A 16,355-nucleotide genomic window follows, 5' to 3' on the forward strand; every position below is an offset into this window, starting at 1 on the left:
CAGGACTCTGAATTCATCCTGAGGATCTTATCCAGGAAGCATGTTCTTCAGTGATATGCTGCTGCCCCTCTGCCAGTATTTAACTCTCTGGAATCATCTGGTCTTTCTAGTCTAATGGGGGCTTCACAAATACTTCACTGTGCAAAAGACAGCAGAGTCCCTTTTGGAGAGGCTGGCTATGGGTCTCTTGCAGCATAGAATGCCCAGTGGATGAAGCACTGCTTTTGGTCTTATCCTTTCTAGAAATGTTGACCTGGGCCCACAGAAGGGATTTTTGAAGCAAGTTTGTGTTTGAGGCTGGAGAAAGACAGCAGTTTTTAGTGCCAGTAGACCCTTCTGGTAATGCCAGCATGGTTGTTTGTGCAGAAATGGTGTTTTGGGGATTTCAAATGCTAGCAGCCCTTGAGGAGCTGTATGGGCATGAGAGCTTCCTTACTACAGCTGTAACACTGGGGAAAAAAAAACAAGCTGCAACAGCGGATTGGGGTCCCTTCTGGGGATGGGGGATCCTACCCAAGATAAGACAAACACACTCTGGGATACCTCTTTAACTTGTCTGCTTTTTTGCATTTCCAGATAAATGGGTGGGAACACTTCTCACCCTCTCTAAGGTGAGTATGAGAAGAGTTGGAGATTTATAGTTTGGTCTTCATCTCTGGGTGCTGGGTTTTTCCTGTTGCTCTGCCCTGTGGAGAGGCTGAGTGAGAATGTGGGTTCTTGTATTTCAGCACTTTTGACAGGGCAGCTTCTGTTTACGGGCAGATTCCCTTGGGCCATATGGATAGCTGCACTCAAGTATGGGGGATGAGAAAATTTTTAGATGCTTCTGTTAGCTGCCTTTTTGCAAACTTCTTTTAGTGACATTGTCTTATGTGCTCTGCAGTCTTTCCTATTCATGCCTTTTTGGAGATTCCTGGTCCATTCTTGCACTTCCCACTCCCTTCATGCCTTCAAAGTTTTGAAGACATCATGGGACCTGAGTACTGTTCCCATGCAATGGTCTACAGAATCTTTTCAAAGTAACTGAACTCAGTGGCAATGCATGCCTATGTGCAATTTGTGCAAGCGAGTTTATAGCAGAGTCTATTCCCTGGGCCATTCCTTTTTTTTTTTTTTTTCCATAATCTCCTCTGTACTCCTGTATAAAGGAAGACAGAGACCCTTCTCTCTTTTCTTGGGATGGAGTGAGCCCTATCCTTTGTTGTTGCACAGCATGGTGGGAGGGAAATATTCCTCACCACTGAGTATTATCTGAGTATTTCTTTCAAAGAAATAGCATTTCCATGAGGTGAGGAGCTACGTAAACAGTGGGCTGCTTTAGAAATGTAGCACTGGGGGAGAAGGTGAAAGGGCAGGGGATGAGAGTGTAGTTCTGGGATACCATCTTTTAGTAATCTGACTTGGAGAGTGGTATTTTTTTTTCTTGAATTAATTATTTGATTTTATTATTTAATTTTTAATATCTTAAATGAAATTGTGGATAGGTATGAAGGTGAGTTTTGGGAGGATGAACAGATAAGTGTGTGCATGAGCTGCCAGGGTAAACTCCTCCAGAGCTGTTATGTAGTCCTGTGGAAGTATGGGAAGCAGAGAGGGGCCACTGAAGGCTGGGCTCAGTGTACAGTGCTGGTTCCATGCAGCAGATTTAACCACAAAGCTTAGAAATGTGTTAGCATTGGGACAGGCATACTTCTCTACTTGACAGGGTCTGAAAGCCTGCAACTTAATGCCACAGGACATTGTGGATATGGCAGTATCAATAGGCTCAAGAATTATTAGTAAACTAATGGGCAGGCAAGGATGTACCCTCTAAGATCCCTTTTTCAGCACGTGTGGGTGCCAGGGGAACTGGAGAATGGACTGCATAAGCTGCCCAGGCCCATGTGCTCTCCCTAAACATTAATTCCTATTGCCTGTATTGGGGACAAAGTGGTGGATTTTGTGAGTCCAGCCTACCCTTCAGGGTCTTCATAACACTCGTTGGAGAAAGTTGCCTACTACTGAACACCCCCTGAAATATTGACATTTGTTTCATACATCCTTCCATGTTGTTCACAGCTGACTTGTTTTGATAGGTGAAGTAAGTACTAGGTATCCCATCACCTTTTTTCACTAATTTTCCTAGTAACATATGATCCTTGTTGTGAAAGATTCTTCTTAATGATCTCTCTATCTCTCTGGCCTGATTTGGGACAGAGATGACCTTCAGGAATCCCATTTGAGGGATGTAAATATTTCACCTTTCAGAAAAGCTGGCTGTTTTTATTTAGCAGTATACTCTGTGTTCGGCAAACACAATTTCACAAAAACACGTTTGCATTTTGATAGCAATGCTTTGATGGAAGCTGTTACTAAAAACAAGCAGTGCTTTTAATTTATGCAACTTGTATAAGATTTTGATTCTGAGTACGTTGTGGCCTTCAGATGTGCTAGAAATTGCCGCATATTGTGAGGTCCTGGTCCTGTCAAGAGGTTTAAGTACACACAGAGTGAGCAGTACTGCCATTTCTCAATGCATTTACCTGGGATGCCTCAATGATGTGAAAACAGGCTTTTTTTTCTTTTTTTTTCTTTTTTTTTTTTTTTTTTTTTTTTCTTAGGAGGGGCTTTTTTATAATGCGCACAAAATCAGGATGTAAATATTTCACCTTTCAGAAAAGCTGGCTGTTTTTATTTAGCAGTATACTCTGTGTTCGGCAAACACAATTTCACAAAAACACGTTTGCATTTTGATAGCAATGCTTTGATGGAAGCTGTTACTAAAAACAAGCAGTGCTTTTAATTTATGCAACTTGTATAAGATTTTGATTCTGAGTACGTTGTGGCCTTCAGATGTGCTAGAAATTGCCGCATATTGTGAGGTCCTGGTCCTGTCAAGAGGTTTAAGTACACACAGAGTGAGCAGTACTGCCATTTCTCAATGCATTTACCTGGGATGCCTCAATGATGTGAAAACAGGCTTTTTTTTCTTTTTTTTTCTTTTTTTTTTTTTTTTTTTTTTTTTTTTTTTTTTCCTTAGAGTGGCATTTTGAAGAAGTCCTCCAAACAACAAATGTCAGTTTCTAAAAATTCTGTAAGCTTCAGTATAATGAGGAGGTGAAAGCTCTGCTTTGAAAACTTTGGGGAGTGAGTATTCCAAAGTTTCCATTTTATTTCTTATTTTTCTGGTTGATTATAAGAGGGAAATATTTGAAGATGGTCTCTTGACAGTGTACTTGATGGCACAGATGGCACCAGGACTGAAAGGTTAATGCTCTGGATCCTCAGTCAGTGTAAATGTGGAGCCCTGAGAACTCAGCCCAGAGCAGATTGCAGCTCTTGCAGGCTGAGAATCTTGTCATATTCAAAGGGAGTCTTTTCTATTGATTTTAATATTGGCTGTAATAGGGCCAGAAAAGCAGAAAATTAAGATGGAACATGCTGGGAAAACAAGAGGAAGAAAAGTAATTTAAAACTTTTTAAAAAATAATAAAATTTTTGTCTGCCATATCACAGAATCCTGAAATAAATGCTGTTCAGCTCCAGAGGATCCTGAATAATACATCTTGGAAAAGCAAGTGCTGAAAAATAATGTTTCTGTAAAATATACCCCCTTAGAGAAAAACCCCAGTTCCTCAATCTGAATTCTGGGAAGACTCTTCTGATGCCAAGTTAGCTTTCCAGAGAGAAAGGATTTGCTGGGGTATGAATCAACATTTTATAATTTTATAAGTGAAGCTAATCTAGTTTGAAGAAATGAAAGAATGAGGGGGAAGAGCAAACATAGGTATTGTGTATGGATGCAGACTCTGAATTTGACATCCAAACCAGCCTGACCTCAGACTCAACTCTGAAACTGTATCTCATTTCACCCTGTGCCACTGCTACAGTTTTATCAGCACGACCACGAGAAGGTGTGGCGAGTTAGCCTGGTCTGTAGGCAGTTACGTGGTGGAAGGGCATCTTGTCTTTACCTTGATGTGCCCGAATCATGCCAGCTATTCCTATTTACTGTTCTCTGCTATGCATGCATAGGGCTGTTCCATGCTCTGTGTTTGGGAGACAGGATAGACATGCAGGTAGCCTGTATAACTTAAACTTATGAGAACCAGCTGAGCCCTGAGGTTGTCTTTCTCATGAGGCCTGTGACATCTAGTCTGCCAGTGGCAGCCCAAAGCACTCCACAAGCTCATAATTTGGTCCTCCATTATAGATAATGCTACCTGGACAGCAGTGAGGCATTGAAGTGGCTCATTTCTCTGAACAACAGCAGTGAATTTACACATATAATGATGAATCCAGTTTTCTTTCCCAGTTTTTTCACTGGTAATAACCAATGTGCAACACAGAAGAAACACCATCCAGCCATTATAGGCAACAAAAAAGATAACCAAAAGACTGATGTGGTGCCTTTTCCACTTAGGCTGAATTTGACATTGTTCCATTTCCTACAAATGAGTACAAAGATAGCTCTTCTGGCTTTGCAAAGTGACCCACCAGCCACTGTCTTATCTTGTGAGAAGACCATGTTGAACAGAGAATCTTGATTTGTCATAAGTTATCATATGACATTAATCTAAAAACTTTACCATACTTGATTCATATTTACTAAACAGGGCTATTGCAAGATTAAAACATCTTTGCTTTCTGCAGAGAAGGAGTTAGTGAATTATAGTTCTGTCCCTTGCTCAGTGAAAGTAAGTCTACAGACAACCTATAATCATGATTTGCAGTGAGATTAGAGTCTATTTATGCTACTCTTTGTGTGACTTATGTATGAACCAGGAATTCTAAGCTTTGATGTAGCATCATGTTTTCTGTAATGCCTGTACTTTTAATTATATTAACAGAGCTGGCAGTGTGTCTGTGAAAGAGAGCGAGATATGCTTAGTACAAGGGTTTCAATTAATCTGCAGTGCTGCTTCCCAAAGCTCTTCAGGTCAAGTGGCTTAGCTCAAGGTCATGCAGTAAATTCTGTTTTGGATTACAGTTTTGGATATTTTTTTCTTTCCATTTTCTCTAATAGCTGAAGATAGTGCACCATATTTCATTCATATTACATGCCTGCAGGGAGCTCATATTGGATTTTCTGAGACTAGTAGAATCCATCCTGTTGCCTCAGATTTTTATCGTCATAAATGATATGTCTTCTCAAGTGGGTCTGAAGTTTCACAAAGGCTTTGGCCTTGAGCCTTCTCAAGTGAGAGGGAATTTTGTGGGTCCATTTTTCTGAGAGCTGTTCAATGATGCCTTAAAACAATCTTTTCCTTTTCCTTTTCCTTTTCCTTTCCTTTTTCTCTCCGGATTTCCAGAAATTTCACTTAAGTTTCACTCTGGATGCCTGCCAGGGTATCTTAGCACTTCTGGATGTATCCTTGACATGAGTGATACTTCTGATTAATGTAATACTTCACTGGAACATTATTTCCTAGGGCAGACTGAATGTTACTGTGATTTCTTTACCACCAGGACATGGCCCTGCTTATTGAACTTCTCACCCTCCATAATAACAATTCAATTGTGACGGAATGGAATTGGTTTGGGGAAGGGTGGATTCCTGCTGCCTCTGAAATCAGCAGCCAGGTTTCCATTGGCATTAGTAGGAGGATGATCAAGCCTATAGATAGGCTTCTGGGATAAGAAATCATTATCCTCATATTCTAATTGTGTGGATGTTAGAGTGGTGATGAGATTTTGGGTTGTTTGTTTGTTTTTTATTTGAGTACTCTCTGATGTTTAATTGAGATGTTCTGACCTTAATTCTCCCATGAAGCTGAATGCCTCTGGAACACTGAGTATCCAGGAATTCAGAGTCCTGTGGAAAAGGTTGCTTTTCTATTTGGTATAGCAATAATTTCTGTGATGCCTTGCAATATCTCCCTGCTCACAATCCCTTTGGTGTCTGCTGATTTTTGGGGGGGTTTGTTTTGTTTAAAATTTTAGTTGTTTTTTTGCTTGGTTGGTTGGTTTGGTTTTTTTTCCCCTTAAGGAAGTTTTCCAGAAAAAAAGACACTAGCAAATCAGGAAAGCTTGACCTTGTGGAACTGCACGCAGCTAGCTGTGCAGGAGACAGGGGAGCCCACAGCACATCTCAGCAAATTTCATCCTCTTCCTCATAAAGGCTGGAGAAAGCCAAGGGCTGGGAAATATCTTGAGAATTGTAGGTAGAGCCCAGGAGAAACGGAAAACACCACAGGCCATCTTAGCCATCTTGCTTCCTTCTTTAGCTGGGTAAACATATCTGAAAATATTTTGCTGTGGGATGGACTATTTAATTTTTGCCCTGTGTGGTCTCACACTGAGTTCTCTAAAACAGAAGTATCAGTCTATTTTAGACCCAGTTTTAAAATCCTTTCCTGCTAGTTGCTAATTTAATTTTAAAAGACTGTGTGGAATTGTGCGGATACATGTGGGAGGCTGGGTCTAGTGAATTGCTACCCCTGATTAACAGCTCAGGGGCTGAACCTGGAAGTCTGGGAGTTGAACAGAGGCAATACTGGTGCCAGACTTCACCAGTCTAATGCCTGAAGCTTGATCTAGAAATGGAAGACCATACACATGGGACCAAATACTCTCTTGGTGCTACTGATCTTTATGTGGGAGCTTGTGCTCAGTCCTGTAGCTGTGTTTGCAGGTTTACAGTTTAAGTATCTCTCTTTTTGGAGTGTGTTTCACGCAGTTCGTATGAGTCACTGAAAGCACAATGAGAAACCGAGACAGACTTCTGCTAAAGTAAATCCCATGGCAAGAACTGAAAATACTTTTGTTCCTTGCAAATGCTGCTTGACATTGGGATTTATGCTTTCTGTATGAGCTTCCTTTGTGTTTTCTTCTTAATCTCTTTTCCTACCCTCTTGTAGAGTATTCCTCTTAAACACAGCTGCTGTTATTACTTTCATTCACTCATGAGCAAAGGTTGCCCCGTGTATTTTATTCTGGCTCTAGCAGGACTGTGAGTATAGGCAATCAGATCTGAACCCTTTTAAGTTTGTAGGAGATATCTCCAAGTGGTCCTCTGGTTAAGGCTGGCTGATATTTGACAATTTTAGGGGAGATTTGAAAAACTAAGCTGTTGGAGACCAAGCTGACTGAAGACCACTCAGTTGTGCGTGCTCACAGCTGTGCACATTCAGCTGCCTAAAACTGGGAGTTGCATTTGTTTTCCTTTATTTTTTTTTTCTTTTTATGAAGGCATTTCACTCAGCAATGAAGTTTATAATTTGGTGGCAATCAGATATGGTAACCCTGACTTGAAGAGATGCTTTGAGAGCTTTGTGTACTTCATGCTTTGGGTGGAGATCATGGGAGATGAGGCTGGTGCTACATGGCTGGCCAGGTAAACTGGGCTGCCCAGCTAAGGCCTGGTCCTTCTGATGCTTTTCCAGATGAAAATGGCAAGGTCAAAATTAGAAGGATTGGGTTTCTGCTTAAACCAAGAGTAATAAATTTAAAGCAAAGGACTGATATAGAGGAAATCAAGCTTTCCACCAGTCACTTTCTACAGACATGCAGGCTGTATATATTAATGTGATTTAGCTCCCTGCAGGTTTGCACCAGCCTTCTATAGAAGGGGGTAGGTAAATTATAGATGGAGACTGCTTGTTTTCCAGGAAGAGGAATGGCTTGGAATACACCTTGTCCAGGAAGAAGGGAACCTCAGAATATACCTTTGGTGGGTCTGCAGTTGTGATGATGAAACAACTTATGCTCAGTCTGTGAGCTTGTGCTGTAGACACTGCATGTGTCTCTAAACTGTAGTGCATGCAGTTGAGACAGCCTGCATTTTGAGGTTTCCCAGCTGGATGGACAGACAGTAACATGCCTGGCTTTATTGAGCTGCTCCCTATGTCCCAACCCTTGGGGATCTTCCAGCAACAGAACAGAGAATCATAAAATTGCAGAAAAGCTGGGGTTGGAAAGGACGTCTGAAGGGCATCTATTCCAAACCCCCTGCTGAAGCAGGTTCATATAGAGCAGGCTGCACAGGATTGCATCCAGGTGGATTTTGAAAATCTCTGGAGGGAGACTCCACAACCTTTCTGGGCAGCCTGTTCCAGTGCTCTGTCACACTCAAAGTAGAAAGCTTTTCCTCATGTTCAGATGGAACTTCCTATGTCCCAGTTTGTCCCCATTGCCCCTCATGCTGTCGCTGGGCACTGCTGAAAAGAATCTGACCCTATCCTCTTGATATCTGCCCTTTAGGTATTTCTAAGTATTGATAAGATTCCCTTTCAGTCTTCTCTGTGCTAAACACACCCAGGTCTCTCAGCCTTTTCAAATCAGAGAGATGCTCCATTCCCCTCATTGTCCTCCTAAGCTATCTGCTGGACACTTTCCAGTAGTTCCTTGTCTTTCTTGTACTGGGGAGCACAGAACTGGGTGCAGTATTCCAGACGGAGCCTCTAGAGCAGAGCAGAGGAGGAGGATAACCTCCCTTGACCTGCAAGCCACAATTTTCTTAATACACCCCAGGATGCCACTGGCCTTCTTGGCCCCAAGGGCACATTGCTGGCTCATAGTTAAGTTGTTGTCCACCGGGACTCCCAGGTCCTTCTCTGTAGAGCTGCTTTCCAAGCAGGTCAACCCTTAACCTGTACTGGTGCATGGGGTTACTCCTCCCTAGATGCAGGACCCTACACTTGCCTTTGTTGAACTTCACTAGGTTCCTCTCTGCCCAACTCTCCAACCTGTCCAGATCTTGCTTAATAGCTGCACAGCCCTCTGTGTATCAGCCACTCCTCTGAGTTTTAATAATCAGCAAACTTGCTCACATGCACTTGTGAATAGCTTACAAACTCTGTCTTTGAGATTTTTCTTGAGATGAGGTGTCTTGGCTGATGTTGATCTCTTGGCTATCAATTTGATGCTTCTCATTTAATTTTTTCACAGAGGGCTTTCGCAACTTAACGTAAGATGGCAAAGGGATCTATCTCTAGGAATCTGAGGTAAAGCCCTTTCCCTGACTGACAAATGCAGGCTCCTTCATTTCAAGTGCAACTGTGTGTTTTGTGCTGTAGTGTTGAAAAAGGTATCTTTACCTGATCATTCACAGACTACTTTAAAATCAACAAGAGGCTTCAGGCTTCTGTGTCTTGTGCTTTATTATGGCTTCTCCTCCTTTTGGAGACAGAAACTCTCCAATGCCCCATAGTCCAGTACATTTGTGACTATCACAGAATTCTCTCAGGGATGGGTAATTTCAACCTGCTTTCCCATCACTTTACAGTGGATGATGATGACAATGCATTCCTGAAGCAATGCTGTAGAAGAGGGACAACCAGACCTGTACCAGGATGTGAAAGGCTGCCTTGTATCAAATTTTGACTGAGCTCTCTGGGCTCAGCCCTACAAATTGCCTCTTATGTAAAGTCTTCCCTCAGGCAGACTTGCCCTAATGAACACAGACTTGATGAAATGAAGTTTTTTTCTAATGAGTATATTTATTTTGAGTTCTATTCCACATCAGATAACCCTTCTGAGAAGAGACTTCTGGATGTCAACCACTACAAGAACACAATGTGACACCTTAGCGGCTGAGTTGTTGCTGTCACCAACTGCATGCTGATGTCACCCTGTTATTGTTCTAGGACATTGTTGTACTGTCCAGAGCCTGTGCTTCATGATGTGGGCTCTTGAGCCAGGGAGAGAAACTGCCCCTGTCCTGAGCAGCCTGTCACTTAATAGAGGAAAACCCAGTTCTGCAGCTGGTAGGCCCATGGTAGAGGGCAGAACCAACATTGATTGACCAAGTGGTGAGCTGAGCCTCCAGCTCTTTGTTGTGGATGGAGGATGTGATGTTTCCAGCTCTATTTCAGAAAGGCAAGAGGTTTTCTCTCCTTATTGAAAAGTACAGTACAGTGATACGTAAACTGCTGTCATATTGTTTTTAAGTCATTGGAAACTGGCGAGGAATACGTGTTCTCTGTAACATGATATAGGAGTAGTCTGGTAAAACATTTGGATATTTGTCAGTTACTTTTTATAAAGTTGGATAAGAAAAAGAATATGTGTACTTTTAAATCATGCAAGCACATGTAGGTTGTAGCTAATTAAATAGTAGATACGAGGTGTGTAGCTGTCAGCATGATTAGATAACATGTTAGAAGTGGGACTATTCACATCAAACTCCATGCTGGAGTTACTTGATGCATCTATCTGTAGGACTCTTTTTCACTTTCTTACCATTTATTTATTTGGTCTGGAAATTTGCATGCTAAGTGGCTGTTATAGGTTGCTGATTTTATTTTTTTTTTTTTTTCCCAATTCCTGTGGGCAGCACAATTGTGTCACTTTTCCAGTGCACAGCCTAGCTCGAGTGCTGTGAAATAGCTCTGATGGGAATGAACATATAATGAAAGACTGTACTCTAATGCTTTTGTAGGAAGGAGTTATATTAAACTTGCATAGACAGCCTTCCCTCTGGTGGGTTGGGTTTTTTTAAATTTTTAGGTGCTTAATCTCATAAATATATTTTTAGAGTGTACATGAGACTCAAGAATGCGGTGCACCATAGAAAAGAATGTAAACATGAGCAAAAGATGGCTCAGGTATGTGTTTACCACTGTGTTGAAGCTTTTAACAGCATAAGCATATTTAGAGAGAAACCTCATTGTGTAAGTGTTGCCAGTCAGGAGACATTGAACAGTAAAAACAACAGTGGGCTCTTTATTTCCCAGAACAGTTTGTTTCTCAACAGTATCACTTTCATACTGTTTTAATGAGAAAACTGTTAGAACCACACAAGTAGGTATGTTTGTGCTTGTTTATAACAGATGATGTATCTATTATTTATTGTGAGTAGCCTACTGTGGTGTCACTGGAGGCACAAGATTCAGATCTGCAGAGCAGGTTAGCAGGAGCAGGGACATCCAGGGCATCCTTGAGCAGTGCTGTCACAGCGCTGCCATCCTGCCAGGCTCCCAAAGAGGCCCTGTTAGCAGCTCCCATCACAGAGCATGTGCCCTCTCCCAACTGTCATGCTTCTCCTTCTTTTTGTGACTTTGCAGCTGAACATGATGATGCAAACTAAATTAGCCTGATTTAATTTGCACTTGACTCAGTGGGACATGTTATAAACACTGAATTACTGTGTGCAAAAGCAGCACTGGAAGAACCAGAAAGGTTGACTGCAGGAGCTCAGGTCTTGCTCTTTCAGTGTGCTCTGAAAAAGATTATCCCTGGCACCTACAGAGATATGCAAGGGGGAGCCTGTGTGAGTGCAGAGTGTTCACAACAAGACTCTGCTGGACATGAGGGGTGGAAATCTGTCAGTGTCAACTGAGTTTGTTGCACAGTGTGTGTAAATCAGTTAAGCAAGAATCATTTAAGGCTAGGAGCATGCTGGACATAGCTCTGCCACAGGCATAACTGTGCTGTGGGACATCCAGCTTCAAATTCCAGTTGATTTTAATGTTGTACACATTGTTTTTTGTATAGTATTTTGTACTTATTTACTTCACACCTCTTTAATACAGAGCAATGTAATGGCAGGGAGATTATTTTGCTATTGATTACTTGATCCAGGAAAGAAACAGAATTCATCCACGCTATGAATCACTAAACATTTGCAGCAATAAACTTTATTGAGCCATGTGACTTGCTGTTACAAAATTGTTAAGAATGCTTTACTGGAATGATTATACCAAACCATGCACAATTCAGACTGAATTATCTGGCTCCCGGTAAAGTGTTTTTTGGCAAAGATGCTTACTCAGATGCTGTGAGGCTTTTATATTGGTGACAGCATAATGTTTTCTGGGCAATTCTGAAGACCTCATTTACAATGTACGTTGTGGAAAAAATGGTATAAAAGGCTGTCGAAGGATGCATTTGTTTCTAACCACCACATTTATAGAGATGCTGAGATTTACAGTGGGTGCAGAAATGAAAGAAAAGTGGGACTGTGGATTAAGACTAGTATTTCAAATAAGAGTCCTGTTTGGAAAATACAGGTGCAAAGAACAAGAATAGCAATTAATGTCTCATGTGTGAAGAGGTGCTGGATTGTGAGGTATACTGTAATGATAAGACTGAGTGGAACTTGAAAGGAACTAATCAGCTCTTTAAAAAAAAATAATAAATAATTAAAAATTCAGCTAGAGCTTATTACCACAAGACAACTGGAAGTATTTCAGGTTTCCTGGAGATAGTTGGTGCACACATTTAGTGTGCAGTCAGGGTACACCAGGTGCCTGTCAACCTCGCTGCATGCATTCTGCACAGCCATGCCTTTTGTCTACACGGCTACAGGACAGATTCTACTCTCAAGCCTAACAGGAGTCAAAAACGGCCTAAGACTTACAGCAATTACAAGCTTGGCTGGAGCAATGGAGGCCTCAGTGAAGAGCTGTGGCAGAGACCTGACATCTAGCTTCAGGCAGAAGGGAAGAGCCATCCTCTCGGGACAAATCACCCCAAGGCAAATGACCCCAAGATGATGGGGCTCTTGCCCATAGACAGCTGGCACCGACTGCCTTTGGAGAGATACCTGCCTTTGGAGAAGTCGGTCCAGGTTTGAGATGTGAGTATTTCTGCCTGTGTATTTCTTTCTGGGCAATCAATTACAATTTGAAGGTCTACATGCTGTTAAGACACTGCAGCGTAATTCTCTGCCTCAAGTCTCATCTCTCCTTTCCACCAGTTTTACAGTGGGGCCTGCCATAGACTCCTGCATACCTAAAAGTTCTTTGCTGGGAGGTGTTATGTTTATATAAGTGGCTACAGCACAAGTGGCTACTACTGTGGCTGGCCAAGCTGTGCCAGTGGACTTTGACCATACCATGAGATGATCTGTGTAGGGTGAATAATGTAGCTTTGTTTTTAGTTATTAAACAGTACATATAATCCTAACTACATGACCCGCAAAAATGGGAAATCTAAAGGTAAAGGTGTCATAGTACTGGAGCCATAGAAATGAGGACTTTGAAGCTTTTGGAAGGAAAAGCCTGTTTCCTGGGGGAAGGTAGTGCCCAAAGGCTGGCTGCTGAGCAGAGCGGGTACACAGTGGCCCAGCAGCACAGACCTTTGCACAGGGCAGTGATGGGAATGAAGAGACAACATGGGAACATGGAGTCAAACCCCCTGCCAAATTCAAGTGTCCGTGACTCCTTGTTCATCCCCTCTCCTGTCCAGCATCCCCACCAGGAGACTGATTTAAAACAATGGGATTCCAAGATATGTAAACCTTAGGGTTTGTTTTTTTTCAGTTCATCTGTGAGCTTTTCAGATGTTTGTTTCAAGCTTTCCATCTAAATACAGAAGGCTCTGGAAACTTTTCTCCCCTTAGTCTCATTGGACCCTGGCTGAATGCAACCCTATGCTACAATGTGGAAGAGGGGCGAAAACTCCACAGGTATGATGTTTATATCCATAGTCAGAAGAATTAAGGGCAAAAACACCCTTTGCTGTTACTTACAGTGCTAAGGGAAGGAAGAGCAGGTCCTCAAGGTGCTGGCTGCTGTGTGATCCAAAGAGCAGGACTTGCTGTCTACTTAGAAAAAAAAAAAAGCCCCTCTGCAATGCCCAGAGAAGTGATCTGTCTGTGTCCAGCTTGGGGCTATGCAGTCAAGACTTGATCTGAACCTCAGTCTCCTGAAGACTAGTCCACCAGCTCCTCTTCCTTTTCTGTACCAGCAGGTTGCTGGTACAACCCACTGCTGTGAGCTAGGTTTTTCCCCATAAGCAACAGTTCTTTTTCATTTGCCCCAGGAGCTCAAATTATTATTCCATCCCAAGGTTTCCATCTTGACAAGAAGCTAGCGATCGCTGGGCAGTTCTTCTGCACCTCGCTATCTGCACGTATGCCCCTGCATATACCCACACACCCCATGTCACCTTCTTCAGAGATAGCTGCCATACTGTGCTGAAAGAGAAGGGAAAAAATATTATTTTTTTTCTCTCCTGTGCAGGGAGCAGCAGAATTAAATGCTGCTTGCAGAATTAAATGCTAATGATTGCCTTTGCCTTTCCTTGCTGCTGGGTCTTACATTGGATTATACCTGAAAAGCCATATCGCCAAGCCTGAAGTTCAATTTATCAGTGCAGTCAGGATTGATTTCTTACACTAGCTGTTCAGGGGAAATGAATGTCTCTATCACACTCCCTTCCAATGCAGGCAGACTTTTGTTTTGCTCAGATCAGCTATGTAATGTAGGAAGCTGACTTTCCACAGATAAAGAACTTTAAAATCCTGATTTATTCTACCCTACCTGGCAGTGCCAAGACTGATGCCACTTGCAAAACACCCACCTGACTACAGATACCAGGCAGAAGTTCTCGCTGCTTGGGCTTATCTCCTTTTTATTTTTGTTGAAGAAGTGGAGAAAAGTGTCATAGAAAATGGTCCTTGGGTGACTTACATGTTCCCTTTATCACTAATAACATTACAGGATTATGAGATTTGTCCTTGGAGTCCAAATTAATTGTAAGAGTCAGACTGAAAAAAAAGTTGAGTTTTATAGATATTTTCAGCTATTTTGTGAGACAATGGAAATTAACTTTGCTGCTGGTGGTGAGGTGAACAAGTTTTTCTAGGAAAATTTGAACCCGTAATCTAGCTCAAGAGAACTCCATTAAGAAATATGCTAATAAAATTCCAGTTTTCTCTCAAAGCCCATTTTGATGGATTATTTAGTGAACCATGTACAAATCTAGAAATTACATTTTCAGATAAAGAAGACCAAGGATATGGATTGCTATGAAGAGTCTTATTTTTGAAAGATCCATTTTTTTAATGAGAAGTCATGCATATATCTCATGTGGATGGAAGGATTAAGAGTCAATTACTCTGTGGAAACATATAGAGATCCTCATGTTTCTGGAAACATGGCTGCAAGAAGGATGTCTATAGCTGGTGCTCATTAAGTGAGATGAAATGAAAGAGGTAGTTGGTCTAATGTAGCTTTTTCTTTTCAGGTAAAAGCAGAATTTCTTTATCATAAATATGCTGCAGCTAAACATAAACCACTTACTGCTTGAAAGCAGCTCTGCACTGCTAAAGAGCTGAAGGTCATGAGGGTAAAATTCAGTGTTAAGCAACCCTGACCTGGGTGCTTTCAGCCTGGCTGCTGATAGTGGCAACACTTTTTGCTTGGGTTGAGGCTGCAGAAGATTCCTGCCTCTGCAGCTAAATGCCAAGTTTCCGGAGAATGTGAGGAGCAGGGTTATGTCTAAGATAGTCTTGTTACCATTGTCTCTCTCTTCCTCTTGCTCTCTTCAAAACCAGGGTGTTAGCTAGGAATACTGCTCCAGAAATTGTGCCCATGCCTGCTCTGACCTTTCCCCTAAAACCTGGGAAGGCACTGCAGAGCTTTGGAGCCCACAATGAGCATGTTCCTTTCAGGGTCATGGAAATGGCCACAGGCCAATTGGGGTGTAGTGAATATCTTAAAGGGCTGCACATTTTTTCGTATGAGATTCATGTTGACTTTTCTTTATAACTTGGCTTTTTACTGTCATTTATTGTGTTTCCTTTTAAAAGGAAAATAGAAAACAAACTTAACATCACACCCTCATCCTAACAGCTCAGAAAACCCTGGTCTTAGAAACTGACTCTTATTTTTAGGGCATGAGCATGCATGTGTCAAGAGATTAAAAACTAAAAGGCTGAGAGAGAAACACCTGAACTGTTGTTCATCTCTCTGAGCTGATGTCTAAAGTCATACAGGAACTGGCCCATGTCAGACCATGCATCTCAGTACTGGGGTCTAATCACATCCATGAAAGTGATGGGACAGATCATTCTAAGTCTTATTTTAGCTTGGAACCTTACTTGTCAGAACCCTTTTTTGAAACCCAGGTGATGCCTGTGTGGTTCACATCCATGATGGCCAACTTCTACTGTTGTACTACCTACCTTTCAGTGATGCTGCAGAAATGTTAGCCTGACACCAAGATGCTTATTCTTGGGGACTGTGGAAGACTGTGATTCCTGGCTTCCCCAATGCTCATTGCGCAAATATGGACCAAAAAAACAAACCCTAAGCATCTCCAAAGTACTTTGACCTGAAGGGCTTGTGATTTTTGAACAGCTGAAATCAGCATTACTGAGAACTCACTTTCCACTTTAGCCTGCTCTTCTACTTGCACAGGGCAGAGCATGGAAGTAAGGCTTGGACACTTCACAGTCATCGTCTGGATCAGTATTTTCTAATGTACATAAGTTTCTGAGAGTTTAAAACACTGAGGTTTGCAGATATTTAATGGTACAAAACCAAACAAAAAGGGGTACTCTATCAAACTAACACATTGCTAAGCACAGAAAGAATTTAGGGGATTAATTAAGAGAAAATACTCCATATGCTGTAAATATAAATTGCTGAGTCCAGTAGAAGGAACCCCTGTTTCTTGTCCATCTTTTTTTTTTTTTTTTTTTTTCA

General features: G+C 41.8%; 1 protein-coding gene across 1 annotated transcript in view; it reads left to right on the top strand.

Moving 5' to 3' along the window:
* CAPN14 (calpain 14) overlaps positions 1-16,355 on the top strand; it is an 84,019-nt gene that overhangs the window by 13,833 nt on the left and 53,831 nt on the right. Inside the window, 5 exon segments of the mRNA XM_009994823.1 lie at positions 4-42; positions 1,277-1,314; positions 5,050-5,179; positions 5,292-5,348; positions 5,753-5,821. Of these exon segments, the coding sequence (XP_009993125.1) occupies positions 4-42; positions 1,277-1,314; positions 5,050-5,179; positions 5,292-5,348; positions 5,753-5,821 (333 nt within the window).

The sequence above is a fragment of the Chaetura pelagica genome, unplaced genomic scaffold (genome assembly GCF_000747805.2).
Source record: "Chaetura pelagica isolate M959 unplaced genomic scaffold, ChaPel_1.0 scaffold2, whole genome shotgun sequence".
Classification (NCBI taxonomy): domain Eukaryota; kingdom Metazoa; phylum Chordata; class Aves; order Apodiformes; family Apodidae; genus Chaetura; species Chaetura pelagica.